Source organism: Perissodus microlepis, chromosome 15 (genome assembly GCF_051167445.1).
Source record: "Perissodus microlepis isolate ML-2025 ecotype Zambia chromosome 15, ASM5116744v1, whole genome shotgun sequence".
Lineage (NCBI taxonomy): Eukaryota > Metazoa > Chordata > Actinopteri > Cichliformes > Cichlidae > Perissodus > Perissodus microlepis.
In genome coordinates this window covers 8,206,549-8,227,500 of record NC_140475.1, presented here as the reverse complement: position 1 = coordinate 8,227,500, position 20,952 = coordinate 8,206,549, and the positions used below count along the sequence as shown (strand labels likewise).

General features: G+C 40.6%; 1 protein-coding gene across 1 annotated transcript in view; it reads right to left on the bottom strand.

The window, feature by feature from the left end:
• sgk1 (serum/glucocorticoid regulated kinase 1) overlaps positions 1-20,660 on the bottom strand; it is a 35,079-nt gene extending 14,419 nt beyond the window's left edge. The window contains exons 1-4 of the mRNA XM_084952336.1: positions 20,134-20,660; positions 19,487-19,694; positions 15,072-15,311; positions 2,405-2,620 (exon numbers count right to left, since the gene is read on the bottom strand). Of these exons, the coding sequence (XP_084808462.1) occupies positions 2,405-2,620; positions 15,072-15,311; positions 19,487-19,642 (612 nt within the window). The 5' untranslated portion in view covers positions 19,643-19,694; positions 20,134-20,660. The remainder of the gene's footprint in view (positions 1-2,404; positions 2,621-15,071; positions 15,312-19,486; positions 19,695-20,133) is intronic.
• Between the last annotated feature and the right edge of the window lie 292 nt (positions 20,661-20,952).

The following is a 20,952-nucleotide window of genomic DNA, read 5'->3' as shown; positions in this document are numbered from 1 at the left end:
TTACCCAGGTCTTTCAGTTTCATTGAGTTTTGATGGTCTTTGGTCATCACACCACTTCTAGTCTCTTCCTGTATGCATGGCTCTTTATAAGTAAGGTTTCATATAATGTTCTCTATTATTTGGATTTCTGTGAATCTGTTGCTTAAAACAAAAATAGCTAACAACTTGAATGTGGAAATGACTCTTTAGTAAATTTGCTTAAAACTCATCTATATCCCAAACATGAAAATGGGCCCTGACTAGACCAGACAACAGAGTAGAAAGACTAGATTGATAAGTATAAAACGAAAAATGTATTTTTAATGCAAAACCTTTGTCTGGGAAGCATAAATAAATGTAATGGAGTCAACATATCCGCATCTGAAGTTGGATGTCTTTTACTTTGTCAAAACATTTCTCTGCATGTGACAGGCAAAAATGACTCACACATACGAGTGTAAACACACAAGTCCCAATAGTAGCTACTTAAGCTTGTCCCACTTTTTCTTTTTCCACATACAACATAACCGGCAGCTGTCACAGGACCAGCAGCATTTGCATCTCAGGGCATTCCCATCAAAGTGCACTGCCTTGTCAGATATTAGTTTTCAATGATGTTGCCGTCTGTCATCAACTTTTCAAAGTGGCTCCTGGTAAACACAATCTTAGCCTACTTTGTTGTTCCACATTGCAGCACGGAAAACTTAGTAGTCTCCCATGAGTGTTTTTTCAAGATCGAAACAAGCCGAGGGATAAGGATGTGTATGCGTGTGCCTGTGTGTCTGCACAAAAGTTATTCCAATCCCATCAGTTTGTTCACTCATTCAGAGGCAAAGCTTTGAGCAGTCTGCCTGTCACATCAGTCATTTTACCTCTAAGTCTTTATATAGCTGACAGTTGCTGCATCTTTCCATCGTTCCTCTCAGACACGAATACTGTAAACAAATATATGACTCACTGTTCATATCCCCTCATACTGTCAACATCTTTCTCTACAGTCTACAATCGCTTCACCATTCATGCTCCTTTCTCATTTCTCCTTGGATTTACACTTGCATCTGTCTTTCTGCCTTCCCCATTCTCCCCCTCCTGACTAACTTTCCTTTTCTTCAGGTTGTTTATTGATTCAGCGAAGGTCTGATGGAGTTGTATCCATAGCGATGGTGAATCTGGGGTTTCTGTTCATTAATATTTCATCATATTTTCCAAAATAAGACAAGCGTGGGTTGTTGAAGCAGAGAGAACAAGGTTGAAGAATTTATTTAATTGTATTTTTTTCTGTGTTGGGATCAAGGGGAGGTAGCGGTCTGTGTAACTTGACAGTGAATCATCGGATGAGGCATATTTAACAGCGAAAAAAGAAAAGAAGCATTTCGACTTTTACCATCAAAGGACTGAGGAACTCTGATCTGGGTTCGTTTTATATGTATCCGCAAAAACACTGAAGTAAAAAAAAAGATATAAAAAATAGAGTTACTCACAGAACTTCATTTATACCAACAGAAAAAAAAATCTTGTCTTCTTTTCTTAAACTTAACAGCTTACCGCTACCATATCTAGGTAAAACCAGTAAACTGTTAATTATTTATTAAGCTGGGAGATAAGAACTTGAGTTCCCTGAATAATTTTGGGCAGTAGGAATGTGGCATGCCCTATTATCCAAGGGGAGAGAGGCAAATATTAAACCATGTTAATTTGTTATACATTTACCTCAGTAGCAACATTTTGAAGCAGGTGAATGACACTTTCATTACATAAAGACGAAGAATGGCGAAGAGGTAATAAAAACTGGTAAGCAAGCTGGTAAGGTCCTTAACGCTGCTACAAAGGTGAACTCTCTTCTGAATACAAAAGGGAGGCTATAGTGCTCAGCAATGCAACTAGTGTACCCATCAGCATTTTGCACTACAGAGAGCAGGAGTCAAACGATCCATAATAAAACTGTAGGTGCCGTGGAAAACAGATCTTCACGTAGAGCATTATCTTCTAAAATCATGTCAACATTCACTGACAACACACTGCACCACAGAAAAAAGAAAATGAGCTGAAATTAATGTTTGGGGAGGATTTGACACAGACCTTTAGAAATCCTGCAAAATACCACAAAGACTTCCATTACCTACTTTATGGGAGCACTGTAGCAGTAACTACTCCTACTGCCTGGTGGTGCATTTATTTAATCAGTCTTTTCACATATAATATATAGATTTTGTACATAACCCAGGGAAAACAATGGAAATGTTTTATTTCCACATACAGGTATTATAGATATTATATAACAACGGTTTTGGTAATGATTTCTTTGGAGATTTCCTTAATTTTCCTGCTTAATACACCTGGAATTCCCATCACTCTTGGATCCACTGTTTATCTCATTATGTTAGCATTTGATGCAATAATCTGAGTAGCTGTAGAATAAACTTGCCTGTGTACGCTGGCGTGGCTGCCAGGTGTCCTCTAGGGCGTAGCTGATGTAGGGCCCGCTGCAGATAGAACACTCCAGCATGACGGGGCTGGCCAAGAGGGGTGAGGCGTGAATCCCCCAGGATGAGCAGCCACACAGGTGGAGGTCGGGCTCTGCTTCCTTCTGCTTGCCTGTACCGTCACCATGATGGCGAGCCAGCATTTTCCACTTCCTAACCTGAAGATTTAGAGAAGTCATGTTCTTTCATTAGCCGATAAAGTTTCAAACAGAATAATATCCAAGACTAATAGAACTTTATTGATACGCTGGTTATAGCAGTAAAAAACCTGGATAGTTTTGCAGTATGACACATTTACTGGTCAAGGCAGTTTAACCAAATTACTAGTTAAATTATGCCTCAAATTATGTGTTTAAAAAAACTGTGAGTGACTTTTTAAAATTTGATGGATTAAACTGTACTGGGTTTGATCCATTCATGAATCAAATAACTGAGACTCAGATTTGCTTTGCACTGGATAAACTGAGTGAGTCAGGCTCAGTCTTAGCAGTAATCTTCTCTCTTGTGACAGCTGCACAGTGGCACATGCTCCAGAGGACAATTTCACCACAAACATCCTCTTCTCAATCACTACTTAGTGAGTGGCCAGCAACACTGCCAGAACACATATCAGAAACAGAAATAATTTAAGAGCTCTGTCACACACACATATAAAAGTGAGAGGAGGTCTGGGAGAGAAATATATCACAAATGTGACAGTGTAAACTAAAGTCAAGGTGCAAATATTTCTTGAGGAAGCCAAATCACACTGATATATGTGCCAGTGACCTAGAAAAGCTCTTATGTATGGGAAATGTTGCCCTTGGCATGCAGAGCAGACAGGTTCAGTGACTGGAGCCATTTCAAATGAATCTTATCGAGGCCTCTATCAGTGGTCACTGCTCCGCTCACCCAACATTACAGTTGCATAGGAGTGCATGAAGAAATACAGTGTGTGAGTGACGTTGCATGTGAGCATATTTGAGGTGAATTTTGCAACTCGGTGTAAAAAAGTTTCCCGTATGTGGATAGTGCAGGTCTTGATTTCAGCTGTTACCCAATGTTAGAAGGAGAGTTCATAATGAGCTGTTTTTTCTGGTCACATACTGTTCCAATGACATTTAGTCATAGTCACTGTCTTAAAGGAACAATTAAGCATTTTATAAAAATGTGTGTTTGCTTCTGGCTGAGGTTTACATAAGAGTGGATGGATACGATTTCCTTATCTGTTTGTTAATTCAGCTAACGCCAGCATCCAAACAGCCTAGCCTAGCAAAACAAATAAAAAAAGGTGTGAAATATGTGAAAACAACTTTTTTCGGTAACAAAAGTTATAAATGGTAAATAACAAAAGTTAATCAAATCTATGTACCAGAACGCCAGAAAGAGGAAAAATTATGTTTTTTATATTTGTAGAAAAATGTGAGAGAGTCACGTTAGGTGCTGTTTTGCTGTTCTGAACAGTGGCTAGCAAAACAAAACCAAAAAAGACTACAAGGAGTAAGTAGCAAGAAAAACAGTTTCTCTTTTTAAAAAAAAAACATCCGTCTCATGCACACCAGGAGGACTAACAGTTTTGTGCTTTACAGTGTGTTGTTAAGCTGTGACACAAATACTTCACTGCCAGTGTCGACTTGTTTCAGGTGACCCAGATAAATGGCTACTGAACTTCACTTCACACCGAACCTCAGTAAAATAGTAAGTATGCACACCCATGAATCAGTGTCTTCTTAAAATGAGGTTAGATTCAGGCAGATAAATTGTACTGGAAATCTTTTAGAGTGGAGGCAAACTGTATATGATTGAATATCTTAACAAATCAAGCTAATAAGTTAGCATTCCAAGTAATGCCCCATAAATTAATGAATTATTACTGTCAGTCTGTTTATATGCAAATTAAAACCAAAAACCTTCAGGGAAAAATATGAGTTTGTGTCTCTGAGGTTGTGTTATTTTTGTATTTTGACATAATCAGGCTAGCATTTTCTGTCTTTGTGTTGTTGCTAGGCTAACTACTGTAGCTACAGACATGAAGTCAATATCAGTCATCTTATATAGTCAGAGAATGTATATATTTCCCCAAATGTGACAATTCTTAGTAATTTACATAAACAGGAACATAGCTCTGTGGTTTTAATAAACTTAAATGTACCATTGTGAAACCAGTTAGAGACTTGTTGATGTATGAAAGGATGTACACATTTAACTTCATATTAGAAAGGAAATGTGATAGACCTGAGTTGTCAGTGACTGAATGTGTGTTTTTGTGCATTTCATCATATTTAATTATGTGCAGTATTACCCTCGGTATGCAAGTCTAAATCGAACGAGTGCTATTTATTAGATTGGACCGTACATGTTTATCATGCATGCTTTTTTATTGAATGGCCTCTATCTGAGCCTCCTTCTGGGGTTATGAAAATTCATGTCCGCAGGGAGTGCATATCACACGCACACATACAAATATATGTATGCCGTTTCCACATTCCCAGTCCTTTCCCTGCTCCTTTGACCTTGTTTTGTGCTGTGACCAATAAGAAAACAGTGGTTACATTATGTAAGCACTCTCCAACAAGATCTGTCTTTTCACCTCATCAACTCAGGAAGTAATATTTTCCATGTTTATACCAGTAGACATCAGCTACATAGCTCTGTGAGCAATTTTTAAAGCTTCCTGCTTCCTGTCAGCAAGGAGAAAGATGGCTTTGGCCAGTAATAAATTAATAGAAAACTGCCTAAAGGTATGCCCTTAAGCTCCATACAGTAGACTTTGCCATCAAACTGTATGATAAAGCTCCAAGTCAAGAGGCTTTTGCACAGCAGATAACAACAGTGTTTTTTGGTGCTGTCAACAGCCAGCCCACGGCTCAGCTCTCTCTCCTGGTAACCCTTTTGTGGCCTTGTCCTGCTTATCCGTTCATGTCCTTCACCAGCTCCCCTCAGTATGTAAGTCTAAATCGACCTGGCTTAAATTGAACGGCAACGTGAAGACAAAGAAAAATATGTTTGAAAGACAAAACGATAAACCAAGATGGTCTTACATAAAATATCCAATTATAGGTCCCCCAACCTCCCCAAACCATTCTTAGATGGCAAACAGGTCTTAAAATTAATGAGAGATGGTAGGAAATCTGATCCAAGTAGTGAACAGGCTATGCCTAAACTATGATTCAGACAGTCCACATGGAATAAAATCACCAAATGTGTGCAATATATCCAACTGGAAATTGAGCCATAGCCAGAAAAAAAAGGAGAGTTCTGGAGACCCGAAATTAAAAACAAGACAGAGAATAATACCACTGTTAAAGAGGGAAGTGGATAAGGAGTAAATTTGGGATTTTAAGATTTGGATATTGACCCTAAGCTGCTTTTGAGCTTTCATCTGGGCTCATTCTAATTTTCAATGGACTTGCTTGAATGCTTTCATCTTTAAATCTCAAGGACTGCGGTGACAAGGTCTCTGAACCCTGTCTTCTTAGCAATACATTAATATTCATGGTCATTTACTATGCCTCAGCCCATGGCCCTTTTTAAAGATAATATAATGCTATCTTTTCCCATTTTTTGGAAGTTTTTCCCCACATTTCTTTATATATTATATATTGATAACTTGGTTATTTATTTAAAGCTAGAATAAAGATCTGACTCACCTACAAAAAGATAGTTGAAGCTACTTTCTCTTGCAGTATAAACTAGGATGTTTTCTCATGGGACAACAAATATCCAGTCAAAATCTATACATTACACACATAGTGTACTACACAGAGTGTACTAACAGATTTAGGCCAAAATTGAGACACAAATTACAGCAAAATGCACACAATGCACAACAGGAGCAGCTTGTATTTGGGTACTAAGGCCACAGTACAGCACAAAAATCATTTCCAGCTGAGATGAGCATGTTACTGGGAGAAGCAAATGTTTTGCCTCAGTCTCAGGGAGCTACTGAGCCTCTGTGGCACAGCATTTCTGGCTTTAGCTCTGGGACAGCAAGGGGGAAGATGGGATTAGCGGGGTTCTCAGGGTAGATTAGAACAACAGTAATTCCCAAATTCCCTCACAATGAAACAAGGGAGTTTTTTTCCAGTGGGTCAAGAAAAGAGGAAGAGAAGTAGTAACGTGAATGTGAATCTCAAGACAGTCATTAGCATTAACATAATTCAAAATACTTGTTTGTGTCAGTTACTCTTATTGTTTAACCCTGTCTTCAATCGTTCTTTGTTCAAAATATCAGGTAAAAACGTCCTCAAACTAACCTGTCACTACATGTGAAGCAGTCATAAAACAGGTATCTCTTCCTGTGTACCTTGAATGCCTTCAATGTCTGTTCAAACTTCAGAGATTATCAGAATACCTCTTAACACCACAAACAATCTGCCTTACTTTCTCTGCCTCACCTGCCTCTAGTTTGTTATTGATAGATCTGGCTGAATCTCCACAAAGCAAAATTCCCACAGCAGATACAGGAAACTGTAGCCAAGGTATGAAGTGCCTCCACTCTGTTTATTTATCTTTTCTTGGGGCTTGGCAAAGAAAAAAGCCCGCCTGTATGATATTGCAGTAACAATGGAAACAAATGCACTGTGCCATTTTAGAGCATATATATGCATTCACTGTGAGCAAAGATGAGAGATCATGCGAGAAAAGCAACTCCAAGTTTGCAGCGCCAACCACATTCTTCGCCTGCCAGAGCACTTGGCTGTGGAACAAAAGAAAAGGAAAGGATTAGCAGTTTTCCATTGCTAAGTTTATGCTAAACAGTGGTAGCTTAGAACTGCTTTCCGGGGCCCTGGGAGACTTCCTTTATTTATATGTTAATTAAATATTTTTAAATTGGGGGAGATATTATTAGTCATTGGCGTGACTGGTAATAATGTAAAAGTATCAAGGTTGTAAATGATATGACGCATCCTTTGATGTAGGCAAACTGAAACAGTCAAAAAAAAGTCAACCAGTTGACTTCTTCAGGTTTTTCCAGGTGAGCAAGCCAAAGCAGGCAGCAGGCCAAACTGACAGCAACTATCTTCATACCGGTGCTAAGCAGGTGTCATATGTGGTGGGGGCTGCTCGGGTGGTAGAAGAGGGTCAGAAGGTCTGAGTTCAATCCCTGAGGTCCTCTAATCTGCATGTTGAAGTTTCCTTGGGCAAGAAACTGAACCCTAAGTTGTGTCTGATGTATCGAAGACACTGTGAGGTTGTGAATGTTAATAAAAAAAAGTTCTGTGAATGTATGGGTGAATGAGGCTTGTTGCAGGAAAGCACTTTGAGTGCTCAATTAAAGTAGAAAAGTGCTATATATAAGTACCAATCTATTTACCTCACCTCATCATCATACCTCACCAAGTGCGGCATTCAACAGACTGGTGTGGTTTTAAATTTTAAATTTAAAAAATTTGTGAACATAGGTTATTCTAAACTATTCAAAAGAGTACCATCAGAAGTTTGGAATGAGAGGTATTTTTCCCCTGGTACTGGTACAGTATGCATGACAAGCCAACAACTTGGAATGGGATTTTGGCTCCCAGTGCTCTCTGTGTAATTCTTTGTATCAAATATAATTGGGCCTTGTGGGTTGTTACTCTTAATTCCTTCTTATTCCCAGTAGTAGCTAAAACCTATATTTCGACAGTAATGCGATTCACAGTAAATGCGACTCAAGCTGGTGAACAGAGGACAAAGTTCAGTAGTTCATTAAGTACACCTAGTTGCAATTAATACAGGGCCAGCAGCCCTGCAATAAATCATGTCATTTTGTTATTTTGTGGAGGGCATTGTTAAAAAACTGTAAACTTATAAATTTAATTGAAAATGCAGCAGCTTGAGGGTTTCCATTCAGTTTTCACAGGTCACATCCCCCAGCTGGGAGATCTGGCTGGAATCCAGAGTGAGTTTGTGTGCCAGTGAAAAGGTCACAAGTAAATCAGTGGAATCTCTGAATATGACTCACAAGTCATTAACTATCAGCGTCATCAAAAAGTAACAGAGTGTACAGCAAGGGCTCTTCTTAGGTAACGCTACGTCAGGAGCCAGAGTCTCAAGTGCAAAGTGCAGCAATAGCACATTTACACTTTAAAAAGAAAATGCCACTTATCTGAAAAGTCAGTGTCAACAGCCAATATGTAGGCCTACAATGGGGCCATTTCTACCTCTGAAGTCTGCCAGCACGTGTGATTCAACACCTTACATGCAGCTGTACTCGTGATCACCCCTACAGTCGCTTGACAGGATCTTGCGAAGGAATTAACACTAGCATCATGCTTCCTCCCTGATCTCCTTCTCTGACTCAGATACAATGCATCAGCATTCGTGGAAGAGGACTTTAGCCCGCAGGGCCTTGTCACTTGCTAAAGGAGAACAGAAAAGGTAGATTTATGATAGACCGCCTCCCTCTGTGGAGAACAAAACGTCACGGCCAACTGACCCATGAGACATTTGCTTTAAAATGCAGATGACACCAGTATCATCTGAGCCAGTACAAAGGTACACTATGATCTAGCTGACTCTGACAAAATATTAACAAGAAGAGCTTACTAACTGTCAAATGAGGCTTTTTTCTGGGTCTGAGAACATTTCAAAAGAAACCTTTTGAAATGTGCTTTGCTGTGAGTTAATGGATAGTGAATCCTGTCTCACAGGGATGCATCAGCGTAGATAAATATCACCGTTCTTCTTGACTTCCCTCATCTCTCAGGATTTCTTCAGCCGGCCCTCATCCTTTTTGCTTTTTCCTTCCTTCCTTCCTACTTTGGTCTAATGCACTCTCTCTCTTTCTCTTGCATGAATGAGTTTTGGACAGTAAACAGAAAAGGGAATAGACTGGGCCAGGCCATTCTGGGTAAGGTTGGTGTTTAAAACATACTGAGTACATGGACTTATTAACAATATCACCTGATCAGCTTCCGGAACAGGATGTAAGGAAATTACTAAACACTAGTCCCACAGAGCAAATCAGAGCCTCTCTTATGAGAAATGAAGTCATATACAGTGTTAAGCGTTACAAAGTAATGCATTATTGTGCAAAATTAAGTAATCACATTACAGTTACAATTATGTTGTAACTTGTGTTATAATAGTATATTCTTGAGTTATCTGCGCACCAGGTGGATAGAAAGAAAAAACACATCAAACAAACATGCTCTTTTCTCCTTCCTGCGCACTTGCACTACAGTTAGCTGATTTTAGTTCAGGTGCTGCAGGAGTAAAATGGTGAAGTTGGTCCAGCAAGACAGCTTTTGAGGACTGTGGACGTTACTTTTATTTTTATTGCACAAAAGGACAGCATGAAGGTAAAGTGGAAACTGCATCCAGGATGGAGCAATTGTATCATACTGCTAACACAAATTTATCTCTTTGCTTACATTTGCACAGCCAGCATGCTAATACTAAGCTAGCCAAGACTGCTTTGTCAGCTTTGTGCTCAAACCTAAAAACTGAAGGAGAGATCTTGTGTGTGTCCTCATTAGGATAGGGAATTGTGTTGGTGTGCGGGACAGTAGTCTTTAGGTTTATATAATTACCTGGTAGTCATGAGACAGTGCTTTTCGGGTCATTTTACGGAGTAATGAGAAAGTAACAAGTCTTGTAACAACTTACTAATTAGGTAACGTTCAGCATTACTTTTAAGAAAAGTAACAAGTAATGTGTAATACATTACTTTTCGTGATTAATGACAATATATTGCTCTTATATTAAACTATTAAACTGTAATTATTTTATACAGTATAATGTTAGGGGGTTTGCGAGAGGACAAGTAAGTAGAAGGAAAGAACGGTTTAGGAAACAACAGGGATGAGATGCACTTCTATAGCAGTGGCTGACAATTAGCTCATGGAGGTCAGTTATGATCCTCAATCCTGCCATCGCTGCAGTTAACATTGCATGTGGGTTTTTTCTGTTAGTCAAAATGTAGTCAAATCTCAATGCACAGACGTAATATACACTTTTTCAAAAAACACAAAAAAGGGACCCCTTAAAACTCCAGTACTTGCTTAAGAATTATTCCGTTTTAAAGACTTTTTCAGTGTCAAGGTAATCCAGGAGTCACTCTTCCAAACTGTGAATAAATACAACACAGTACTTCCTTAAAGTTCCCTGATCTAAAACTCACGATTAGCCCTTTAAATGAGATAAGACTAAGTATAAAACTTAAATATTAATGAGTTATATAAGATTGTCCATGTTGTGAAATTGTATTTTTTGTCAAATTCTTAGAAAATAACAGTTTGGACAGTTGTTTTGGGTTTTTTTTTTAAATCCATTTATATAACGAAATTTCAAAGATTTCTGAGAAAACCTGAATAAAGCACATTAGGCACTCTTGAAATCATAAGCCGAGAGAGAGAAATCACATGTTGGGACAACCAGGAGTCACCAAAGGTTCACGCTGTTTTCATTTTTCATTAAGTCTTCATCAAGAACGGTGCAGGCTCGATTTAAGAGATTAGTGGAAAAGCTGCATTTGCATTTAACCATGTGTGTGCGGGTGTGTGTGTTCGTGAGTGTATCTGGTCGTCTGCTGTTGTGTATACGGGACAGTGCAGGCCCTCCTTATCAGGAGGATTTATATACTTTTGATTTCTGTTCATGCGTTGGCAGTGGGACACAAACGCTGACCTCATCTTCAATCTCGTAATAAAACTATCCTCTCAGCTCTTCTCATCTCTCTCTCTATCACAGTTTTCCTCTGTTTGTGCCCCTCCCCTCAGCTCCCCCAATCCCTCCCTTTTATTTTTCTCTCCAACAATATTATTATATTTCCACCTTTTTTCACTTCTGTTTTCTTACATTCACTTCCCCCACCTTCCTCTTGCTTCCAGTAAGCCTCATTGCCCCTCAATAAAAACTGCTGTGTCATAAATTTAGCACACTCACACTTTATGACATAATCAGCACCATAAAGCTCGGTCTATAATTAGCATCGCTCACAGGCGCTGTGGCGGTGGGGTGAAGGTGATGTAGCGCACTGTGTCAAGGCCAAGCTGAGCTACCTGCATTTTTAATGGTACTGATGCTTTGTTATTAGAGGAGGTGGGCATTCTGTCAGCGAGGACTCTCTTGGAGAGAGAACAACACTTAAACTGTTGCCTTTTCTAAACTTATCAATTCAGATATTGCACGGTTCATATTTTACTTATTGCTCTGGCCTCTTGTGGGTTGGTTAAAACTTTAATTCAAGTTCAGCGCAGCTCCTCTGGCAACAAACAAGTGCAATGATATTTTGCTGCCAAGCGCAGATTAACAGTTTCAAAAGCCTCTTCTCTGAATGAGAAAAGCTGCAGTAAGCCGGGCTAAAGTTGAACATTCATATTTAACAATGCAGAGCACAAAAAGCGAAGAACAAGGAGCAACGTATCAGACCGCGATAAGTGTCCCGAGAGCGTTTCCGTCATCTGGTGTCAGCAGTGACAGCAGTCTCTCAGCGTCATCATCCCACTTTTTGAAGTTCCAGTCTGAGAGAGCTGTCTAAATTGCTGTTTGCTTTGACGGGCTGTTGAAATTTCATAGTGAAGATTTTTCTCATTTAAATTTGAGTCAGGCTGAAGTTGGCCTCCTGGAGAACAGAGCAGCGAGCTTGACGTGCGAGGGAAATGTTTCTATCAGTGTTCCATTTGTTGAACAAGCATCACGCTCTGTCAGTGTTTGGCAAGCTGCGCCTTATGCCCTGAGTTGTAAAGTATTTGGACAAAGTGTGCAAAGATACAGCACAGTATGCCGGGAACAAGACCAAATATGATGTTTGTGTTGTGTTTGGCAATGGCAGAACAAGTCGAATGGTGGAATCCCTCATATTGAGACACATAGTAAGGGCTACTGTTTGCATGCTGTCAATCATTGAACTAAATCTTGGATCAAAACCCATTTTCGACTACGTCTGAAATGTGAACAACTACCACAGCTCAAACACTACACTATAAACAAGCTGTGACTCACCACCGAGCCCCCTCCTCTTTAACCCCAGAGCCACACACAAACACGCACACACCAATTACACCCGCTGAGACACATCAGTACTACTGAAGACACATCTATTGGTTTTGAGGTCAAGAGGTGGAATAGATGGAGAGTCAGCGAAACAAAAAAGCGACACAGGAAAGGGAATAGAGTGCTGGGCAACAATAGCGTGCTGTTTCATATCCAAACACACCTTTAGCATGGTTTCTCAACAAACACAGTTTAGCTCAGTGGGATAGTGATGACTCATTCCCTACTGATGCCCATAGGTCTGGAAAAACACACAAGCAGGGAACCATCTGATGGCTAAAATGATTGATAGGCAGTGGGATAGCTATTGTAATCGTAGTTGCATAACCAAGTACATCTGCAGCAGCATCGACATAAAAGGCCTGCCATGCATGTTTGGGCAAGTCGTGTGTGTTGACAGTTACTTTTCCTCCAGTGCACAGGTGTGAATTTACTTCCTCTTTGGTAAAGATTTTTAACAGAGTATCCGCGTTCTCTGCTAAATGCAGGCCTCCTGCACTAATTTACAGCAACAACAAAGGTGGACTTTAGAAAAACACCCTTTTCTTCAGTTGCCTTATTGTTTATGTTACATAACAGCACTCGTGAAGGAGCTTAAAGGGAAAACATGAGGATCACAACATTATCTAGAGTCTTCTAAAGCCTAATTTGGTTTGTTTGTTTGCCTTCGGTGGGACATCAGTGAAATGAGTCAAGTGATGTCCTGGAGTGTATCGGGGATATGCTTCCTGCTGCAGGCATGAGGAGATTTTAGGTGAAAAGGCACCAGGTGAGTGGGCGGCCTCTCCCTTACCATGAAATAGGTCACATTCTTCTTGTTAACTTCTCGCTTTCTCTTTAAATTAACAATTTGTTCACATGTACGAATAAAGCTTATGTGACAGAGACATTAATCCAATTTAGTTTGTCTACAGATGGTGATGATTTTTCTTATTTCTTGTAATGGCTGTACCGTTTCACACATATTTTATTTAAATTCAAGATTAAAAATGTTTTTTTTTTTCCTTCTGCAAGCTAAAGACAAATATTGGAATTTTATTAACTTTTAATTTTGTGGGGCAGACAATCATTCTTGTTGAACTGACACTAGAAATTGGTGCTCAGAAATTGATTTATGAGATTTTCAAATGTGGAAACATTTTTTTCCCCTTTAGATCTAGAATAAATACATTAAATCCTTTGAATTTCCCCAAATGTCCCCATAATGTGTTGAAAGCGCACACTTAATCTAAAGCTAGTCAAAGTAATGGGTCATAAGTAAACAATGACTTATTTAGTGGCACAAGCCCAAAAAGTTCCACACAGCTGGTTTTGTTCCTTGACTTTGCGTGGTACGATAATTGATAAAAATCAAAAAGCTGCAGGAATTACAAATTGCAGTTCTTAAATTATGATTTTATTTATTATTTAAAAATAGCTTTTCAAACCTATTGTGTGAAAAAGTAATTGCCCCCTAAGCCTAATAACTGGTTGTGTCACCCTGGCCTGAACAAACTGCAATCAAGCTTTTGTGATAACTGGGGATGAATCTGTCACATTGCTGTGGAAGAATTTTAGCCCACTCTTGAACATCAACAGCCTGTTTAAGGTCATGTTAAAGCGTCTTGGCTTATATAGCAAACTCCAAAACCTTCATTTTATTTATTTTTTGAGGCATTCAGAGGTGAACTTGTTGGTGTGTTTTGGATCATAACCATTGAAGCACTTGAGCTTCAATGGCCAGGCATTCTCCTTTAGGATTTTCTGGTAAAGAGCAGAATTCATGGTTCCATCAATTACAGCAAGTCGTTCAGTTCCTGAAGAAGCAAAGCAGCCCCAGACCATCACACTACCGCCACCGTGTTTCACTGGTGGTATGATGTTCTTTTTATGAAATGCTGTGTTAGTTTTACACCAGACACCAGCTCAAAACTTCGTCTGATCAGTCAAAAAGAACATTTTTTACAAAGAGGAACTGTTTAGGAACCACGGCAATTCAGTGGGAGACCACGGAAAGTTACAGAGTGATGAGCAGCATAGTCCATAAAAGTCACACTGGTGACTCGATAACTAAGCAGTTCCAAACCTCCTCCAGCACTAACATGGCTTCATGGCATTGCTTTCCATGGAAGTACAGCCCCTGTTGGGATAATGTGTAGGTGGCACAGTACTTTTGTTCATTGTCCACGTACAGGCAGTCCCTTCATCGGTCAGAAATTTGACTTTTGTGTACTGCATGTGCAAAAGGGTGAGCTCTGTTCATTATTCACACAGTGACATCAACATGGACAAACTTTCCAAATATCACAATGAATAAGCAAATATATGACAGGCCAGAGTGAGACCAAAGATCAAAAGCTAATATTACTTGCACTTTTTAAATGTGTGACCTGTGAAAAACATTGGACCTTTGCTGTAACTCAGTCAAGCTGAAATATTTTGCTGAAATGTGTCTTTTGCCATATTTTTTCTAATGTTTACTGAACATAATTTTTTACTTCTTCTAGTTTTAAATTTCTCCTAAGTAGCTTTTATTTACCAAACTAGATTCTTCTGATACAGTTTCTCTGTAGTCAAATTACCAAAGTGAACTAATAGCTGGGAAGTCCAAAGTAGTTTTTTTTCCAACAATGGAATTCACGATTAGCGACTGTTTGTTTTTCCATTTACCTTGCAGCCCTTGCTTTTTTCATGGCCACTCGTTTGCCCATTTGCAGGACAAGGTGAGCAGGGCTCCTGGTGGTAATACAGGCCACCCTGCAGTCCTGCATAATGACAGCAGCCATACGGTGATGGGAAGTGGGTGTACCACAGGTCCTCAGCCAGCGGACACTTTGGACAGGAGTAAAGGAGGCCTTTCCCCTGAGCTTTCTCCACACTCACTTTCGGGTTCCTCATCCATCTCCGTACCTGCACAGGAAAAAAAGAACAATATTTATTCTAAATAAGAAAAAAAAAATGCTCTGATCTGACTTATAACATCTCAGTTTCTTCCTCTGTTGTTAAAGGTAACAGCGCAAGATCTCCACAGACGCAAATGTGCATACAGTGCATATACACACACACCTTACCAGCTGCAACTCATCATCAGCTGTTTGTAATCTTATCCATGATTACACGTTGGCTAGAATGAGATACACACAATGCACTTATGAGAGGCACAGATTGTGTCTCCACTCTGCCACACATTAATCAGAGGGGGTGCACTCACACGATGACATATATGTATTACACACACACATGCAAGCACACACAAAGACATCTGATGGTGCAAAGTATGATGTTGAGTCTGTCTTTGATGAAGAATGAAAGCACAGCCTTGTTTGTCTACTCCCGGGTATGTTTTTGGCTTTTGTGTCTTTTTTCAACACCAGTGTTGCTTCACCGATACTTCGTAAAAGCTGAGGAGAACATCAGTCTTCAAGTGTGCTTTTGTGATGAAGTACCACAAGTCAAACCTTCATGCATTCACGTCATGAGCACGTGTTCTAATTATTACCCTTATGCTGTCAACAAACGCAGCACAAGTCGGTGCACGCAAGAACAATGCATACTGTACACACCGTGCTCCTTCAGTGACTAAGACCAGAGAAGCACTGTCACTTACAGGAAACACTGGTGTGTTTACGTTTGTGTGTGTGTGAGTGTGTGTGTGTGGAGGAAACAAAAAAAAAACCTTGGTGAAAGTGGAGAGGAAACCGATAAACAGACACAGAAACAGAAGGAGATTGACAGTGAGAGGAACCTTGTGAAATTTCATCCTGCTGCGTGACTCGAAAATTTAGAAAACACACACCACAGGGCTGTAGCCTGTGGCAGCTGAGCAGCACAGAGTCCAAAGTGCAGTAACACACACACACACATACAGCACACACGCTGAGATCGAACGCCTAAGTCGAAGGGCGGCCTCGACAGCCTGTCAAGGCATGTCGGGTCGAAGAGAAAACAGACTTGGAAAAACACTCCAGCAGGTCAACACAAAAACAAGCCAGCTGCTGTAGGGCTGCCACAGAAAACGGATGACGCACACCTAAAATAAGAAAGCAACACAAGCTTTTCACACATCGCGAGTCATGAACTGGCTGCACGTGATTGGAGTTCCATCTAATTACATGAGTTTTCCCTTTGTTGTTTTTGAGATCAGGTTCAAAGAGGTAACGGAATGTGACAGATCAAACAGCGTTGTCATACCTGTTGTTCACCGCGCCGCGCTGACAGTGAAACTAATTATAGGTGCTGAATCCACCGAATTTGGCACAAAAACACAGTCATCCATCGCTCATTGGAATGTGAAAATGTTAGCTTTCTTTTGGATCACTGAAAAGCTGTGCACGACATCATCGCTGTTACGTATTTGCTCCTGTGTAACAAGTTGTAAATGTTCAAATATACAGTGACAGATAAAAGTACAGTTACATGCAGAATGCAGCTGTATTGACTTTACATTTCTATTCCTTGTTCTGCATGACCCAAGGCTCTGTTTGGACTCATGCTTTCCTTATTATGCAATTAGGATTATTCTGAAGCAATTAGAGAAATAAATAAACCCTGAGGGGCAGCAGTAACATCAACCGGGATTCGGGAATGTTCTGCAAGGTTCTGTTTTTTAATTTTATTTTTTATCATCGCTTGGATGGAGCAGAAGGGAAGCCAAAATTGAAACCATTTTGGAAAAATTGAAAAGAAAAATGTTAAGTTTACGTCGATAGATACTCTGTGGGAAATTCATTGCAGCATAGAGCGCCTGTGGGAGTACATGCGTAGTTGTGTGTGTGTGTGTGTGGGTGTTAACGCAATCTGTCCTTTTTCACCAGGCGATTCATCAGTAATCCACACCATACTGTACTCCATCTGAGCCAGCACAGACACACAAGAATACACATTTTGGACCACTCATATTCTGAGTAAAAAAAACAACAACCAAAAAACAAAACAAAAACACAGCAGGGACACAATCAGATCAGATATGTATGTAAATCTATCCAGTAACCTACCGGATAAGAAACTAATATGACTCAAGAGCATAAGTGATTGTTGCTGATTTGTTGCTATCTGGGAAGATGCCAAGGCTGCCTAAGGCTGAAATTGTGGCAACATGAAGTAAATAACAGCTGCAATCAGCCCTTAACTTGTCATTTGAATTATTTTACTACATAAAAAATTAAAAAGGTCTGTTGTATCCCCAAAGCAGCAATGTGATTATTGACTGAGTGCATTACCTCTCTTCCATAAGCGGGAAGTAATGTTAGTCATATCCTTCCTGTTATGGCCTGCAGGCACCGCGCGCTGTTTTGTTTTTTGATCTCATGTAAATGGACTGCAAATTATTCAGGGAGCATAATTAAATTTGTTTTTAAGATTGACATGTTTTAGTCAGATTACAGCATACAGTGACTTTTCGAAATCTAACGAAGCTGCGGCAGTCATACACGGTCATTTCTCAAGATGCAATCAAGTATGCAAACTGATTTATTAACATCTGTGACATGCAATTTACTGATAACTGCCCTGATATGTAATGCAGATAAAAAGCACGTTTTATTTTTGTGCTTGATGTTGAAGTGAACCTTCTGTGCTTGTGTTTAGAAAACAGTACATTTGTAAATCACCCATAAAACGAATTATGTGTGTTTTTTTCTGTTTTGCCCCATTTAGTAAATCTTGCCGCTAGTTTCTTAGGGCTACAACTAATGACTGGTTTACTAATAATTAATCAGTTATAAAACTTGAAAAAGTGTGGTACAAACTATTGTTGTAATATATTCGTTATTGTTTTAAGCGAGGTTTAGGCTAGTGCAGATAGGAAGGGCAGTCAGTATAAAACTGGTGCAAAAATGAGATAAGAATGAGCTTTTCATACTGCATACTGGTTGAAGCCTGGGTTGACGATGACTGAAACCAATGCAGTTGACCAGCAGGGGCCCAGTGGATAGTGCGCTACTGCTGAACAAATACAAAAGAGTAGGAGAGGGAGGGAAGGCATGTTTAGAGGCAGTGAGAGAGAAAGAAGGACAGGAGTGTAGAAGTGAAAGTGGGGACTGTGATGGTTTGGACATGTGCAGAGGAGGGATATTGGACAAAAGGATGTTAAATATAGAGCTGCCAGGCAGGAGAATAAGAGGAAGACAAGAGAGAAATTCATGGATGTAGCGAAGGAGGACAGACAGAGGGATGGTGTGACAGAAGAAGATGCTAGGGACGAAGTGATGGAAGGAAGCAGATTATCTGCTGTGGGGATCCCTAAAGAGAGCAGCCGAAAGAAGAAGGAGAACGAGGTGTTGTTCAATTTTGTGTTTAGTTCCCCATTGAATGTAATAACTTAATGAGTACACATTTATTTGTTCAATTATTTATTTAGCTAGAACTTGAGTTTTACAACATATAGCTATGATAGTCTGAAATATGCAATGCAAAGTCTTGCAGATGTTCTGCAGCCCATTGATATAATTATTCTGCAATTTGACAGTAATATGCAATATGCATAATTCTGATTTATTGACCTCTAGTGAGGGTGACAGTTATAATGTATCCTTGTGAGGTGAACCTTATTAGACGGTGAGACCTAAGTACCGTTTTGAGTTTTGAGTACAGTTTGCTGTGCTTTCATAAAAGCCAGGGCACACATTCATTAGACCTACACAAACAAACCATCACAGAAAACATTTAATGCAAACCATCAACATTACACACCAGTAATGAGCCTTGTGGCAGCACTGCAGCAGAACCCAGGATATGCTGACTAGATCCTAACCACAGGACCTCTCTTCCACTCAGTGATTTCAACACAACACACACTTGTGGGTCCCGAAGTGCAACAGTGTTTTGGAATACACAAACACACAAGCAAAAAAAGATAAAAACCTAACACACGCTGTAAACACAGACAAGCTGGGAGTCCAATCTTACGCTTGATTAGAGCGGCTTAGCCTTCACAATGACATCATCTCTGGTTTGCACACACACACACACACACATACACACCCACACACTCTGGCTGTGTCACCACCTCTCACAGCCAATATGCAGCTCATGTGTAGGCACAAAGATACACCCCCACCAAAATGTTGCTTGTTATCCAAACTCACCTTTCTCTTGACAAACTGGAAGGCAGAGCACTTCTTAAAGGAGAAGGCAGTTTTCTCTCCCCCACCTCCACCTCCCACGCCACTGCTTCCCCCTCCTCCTCCTCCTCCTCCTCCTCCTCCTCCGCCGCCTCCTCCTCCCCCATTAACCAGCTTCATGGCCGACACCGGCACACCACTTGCTTCTGTAGATCCCAGGATGACGGGCAGACTGGCAGACAGGGAGAAAGCAAGAGAAAGAGTTCCATATGGGAACGAAAGCAGGAGTGATGCCTCCGCAATGAGAGGAAGATTTGAGATGCAAGAGGAGAGCGAGAGGCAGCAGGAGGATGCAGATGGACCAAAAACTTGAGGGTGAGACACTGTGATATTTTGAGATTACCTCAAAACCAACCTCTCAGAACAGAGATGAAGATGGGCTGAAGAAAGTGAGAAATTCACAGAAAAGAAAGAGATGGAGAGACAAATACACCGGCTCCTGTTGATGTGGGCAGGAAACAGCATTGTTTACAGCACCCCACACTCAGCATCTCAGTGAATGTGAGCTGTGTGTGAAGTTTACACGTGCATCCACGAGTGTATTTACAAGATGGATGTGTTTAAGCACGGTTCTACAAGTCTGGATGAATGCCTAATTTCTCCATCCCTACCTTTATGCCGTTGCGCTGGCTGGTTTCCCCTGATCCTGCTGCAGCCTGTCTTTTTTTATTTGTTGTTGTCCGGAGACTCCTCCGAAGCCCGGTCCAAGATCAGATGCACCACCAACACCAACAACTCCCAGTTACAAGTGTCCCTCTCTGGGCTAAGCTTACATTCCCAAAAATAGGATGCAGAGAACAGAAGCAAGTCTGAGGCGATGGTGTTGTTAAATAAAGAGCATGTCACTGTGTGATTAGTGGGTGAGCGTGTGCGTCCTCACTGGTGCAAAGACTTGAGGTGCACTGTCGGTGAGTGCACAGAGGAAGTCTCGCGAAGTACATGAATGAAAGCATGATGAAGCGTGTGTGTGATGAGTCCAGCTGCAGTCCTCTGGCTCACTCCGGTGCTACTTTATCAATGAAAGGCTCTGCAGCAAGCAGATGCTGCCTCCCCTCCCCTTCTCTTTCTCTTCCCATCTCTCTCTGTCTCTCTCTCTTCCTCCAAATCCTTCACTGTTTCCTCATCACCACTCTGCCCTCCCCCTTTTTCCCTCCGCTCACTCATTTTTCTGCTGCAGTCAGGGCTGGCTCCTCCCACTCGCTCTCCCTCCTTCAGCCTCAGTCCTCCCTTGTTTTCTCCCCTTTTTCTGAATCTGTATCGCTGAGGACCAAAGAGGACAGTGACATCCAATGCGTGTCTCCATCACAGCAGGCCTGCATGTGAGGGATAATGGTAGTGAACCACTGTTACTGGCTCTTTTGATCCAGCCGGACTTCACGCTCACACTGACACACATCTCATCCCGTCTATGCATATGCTCTTGCCTCTGT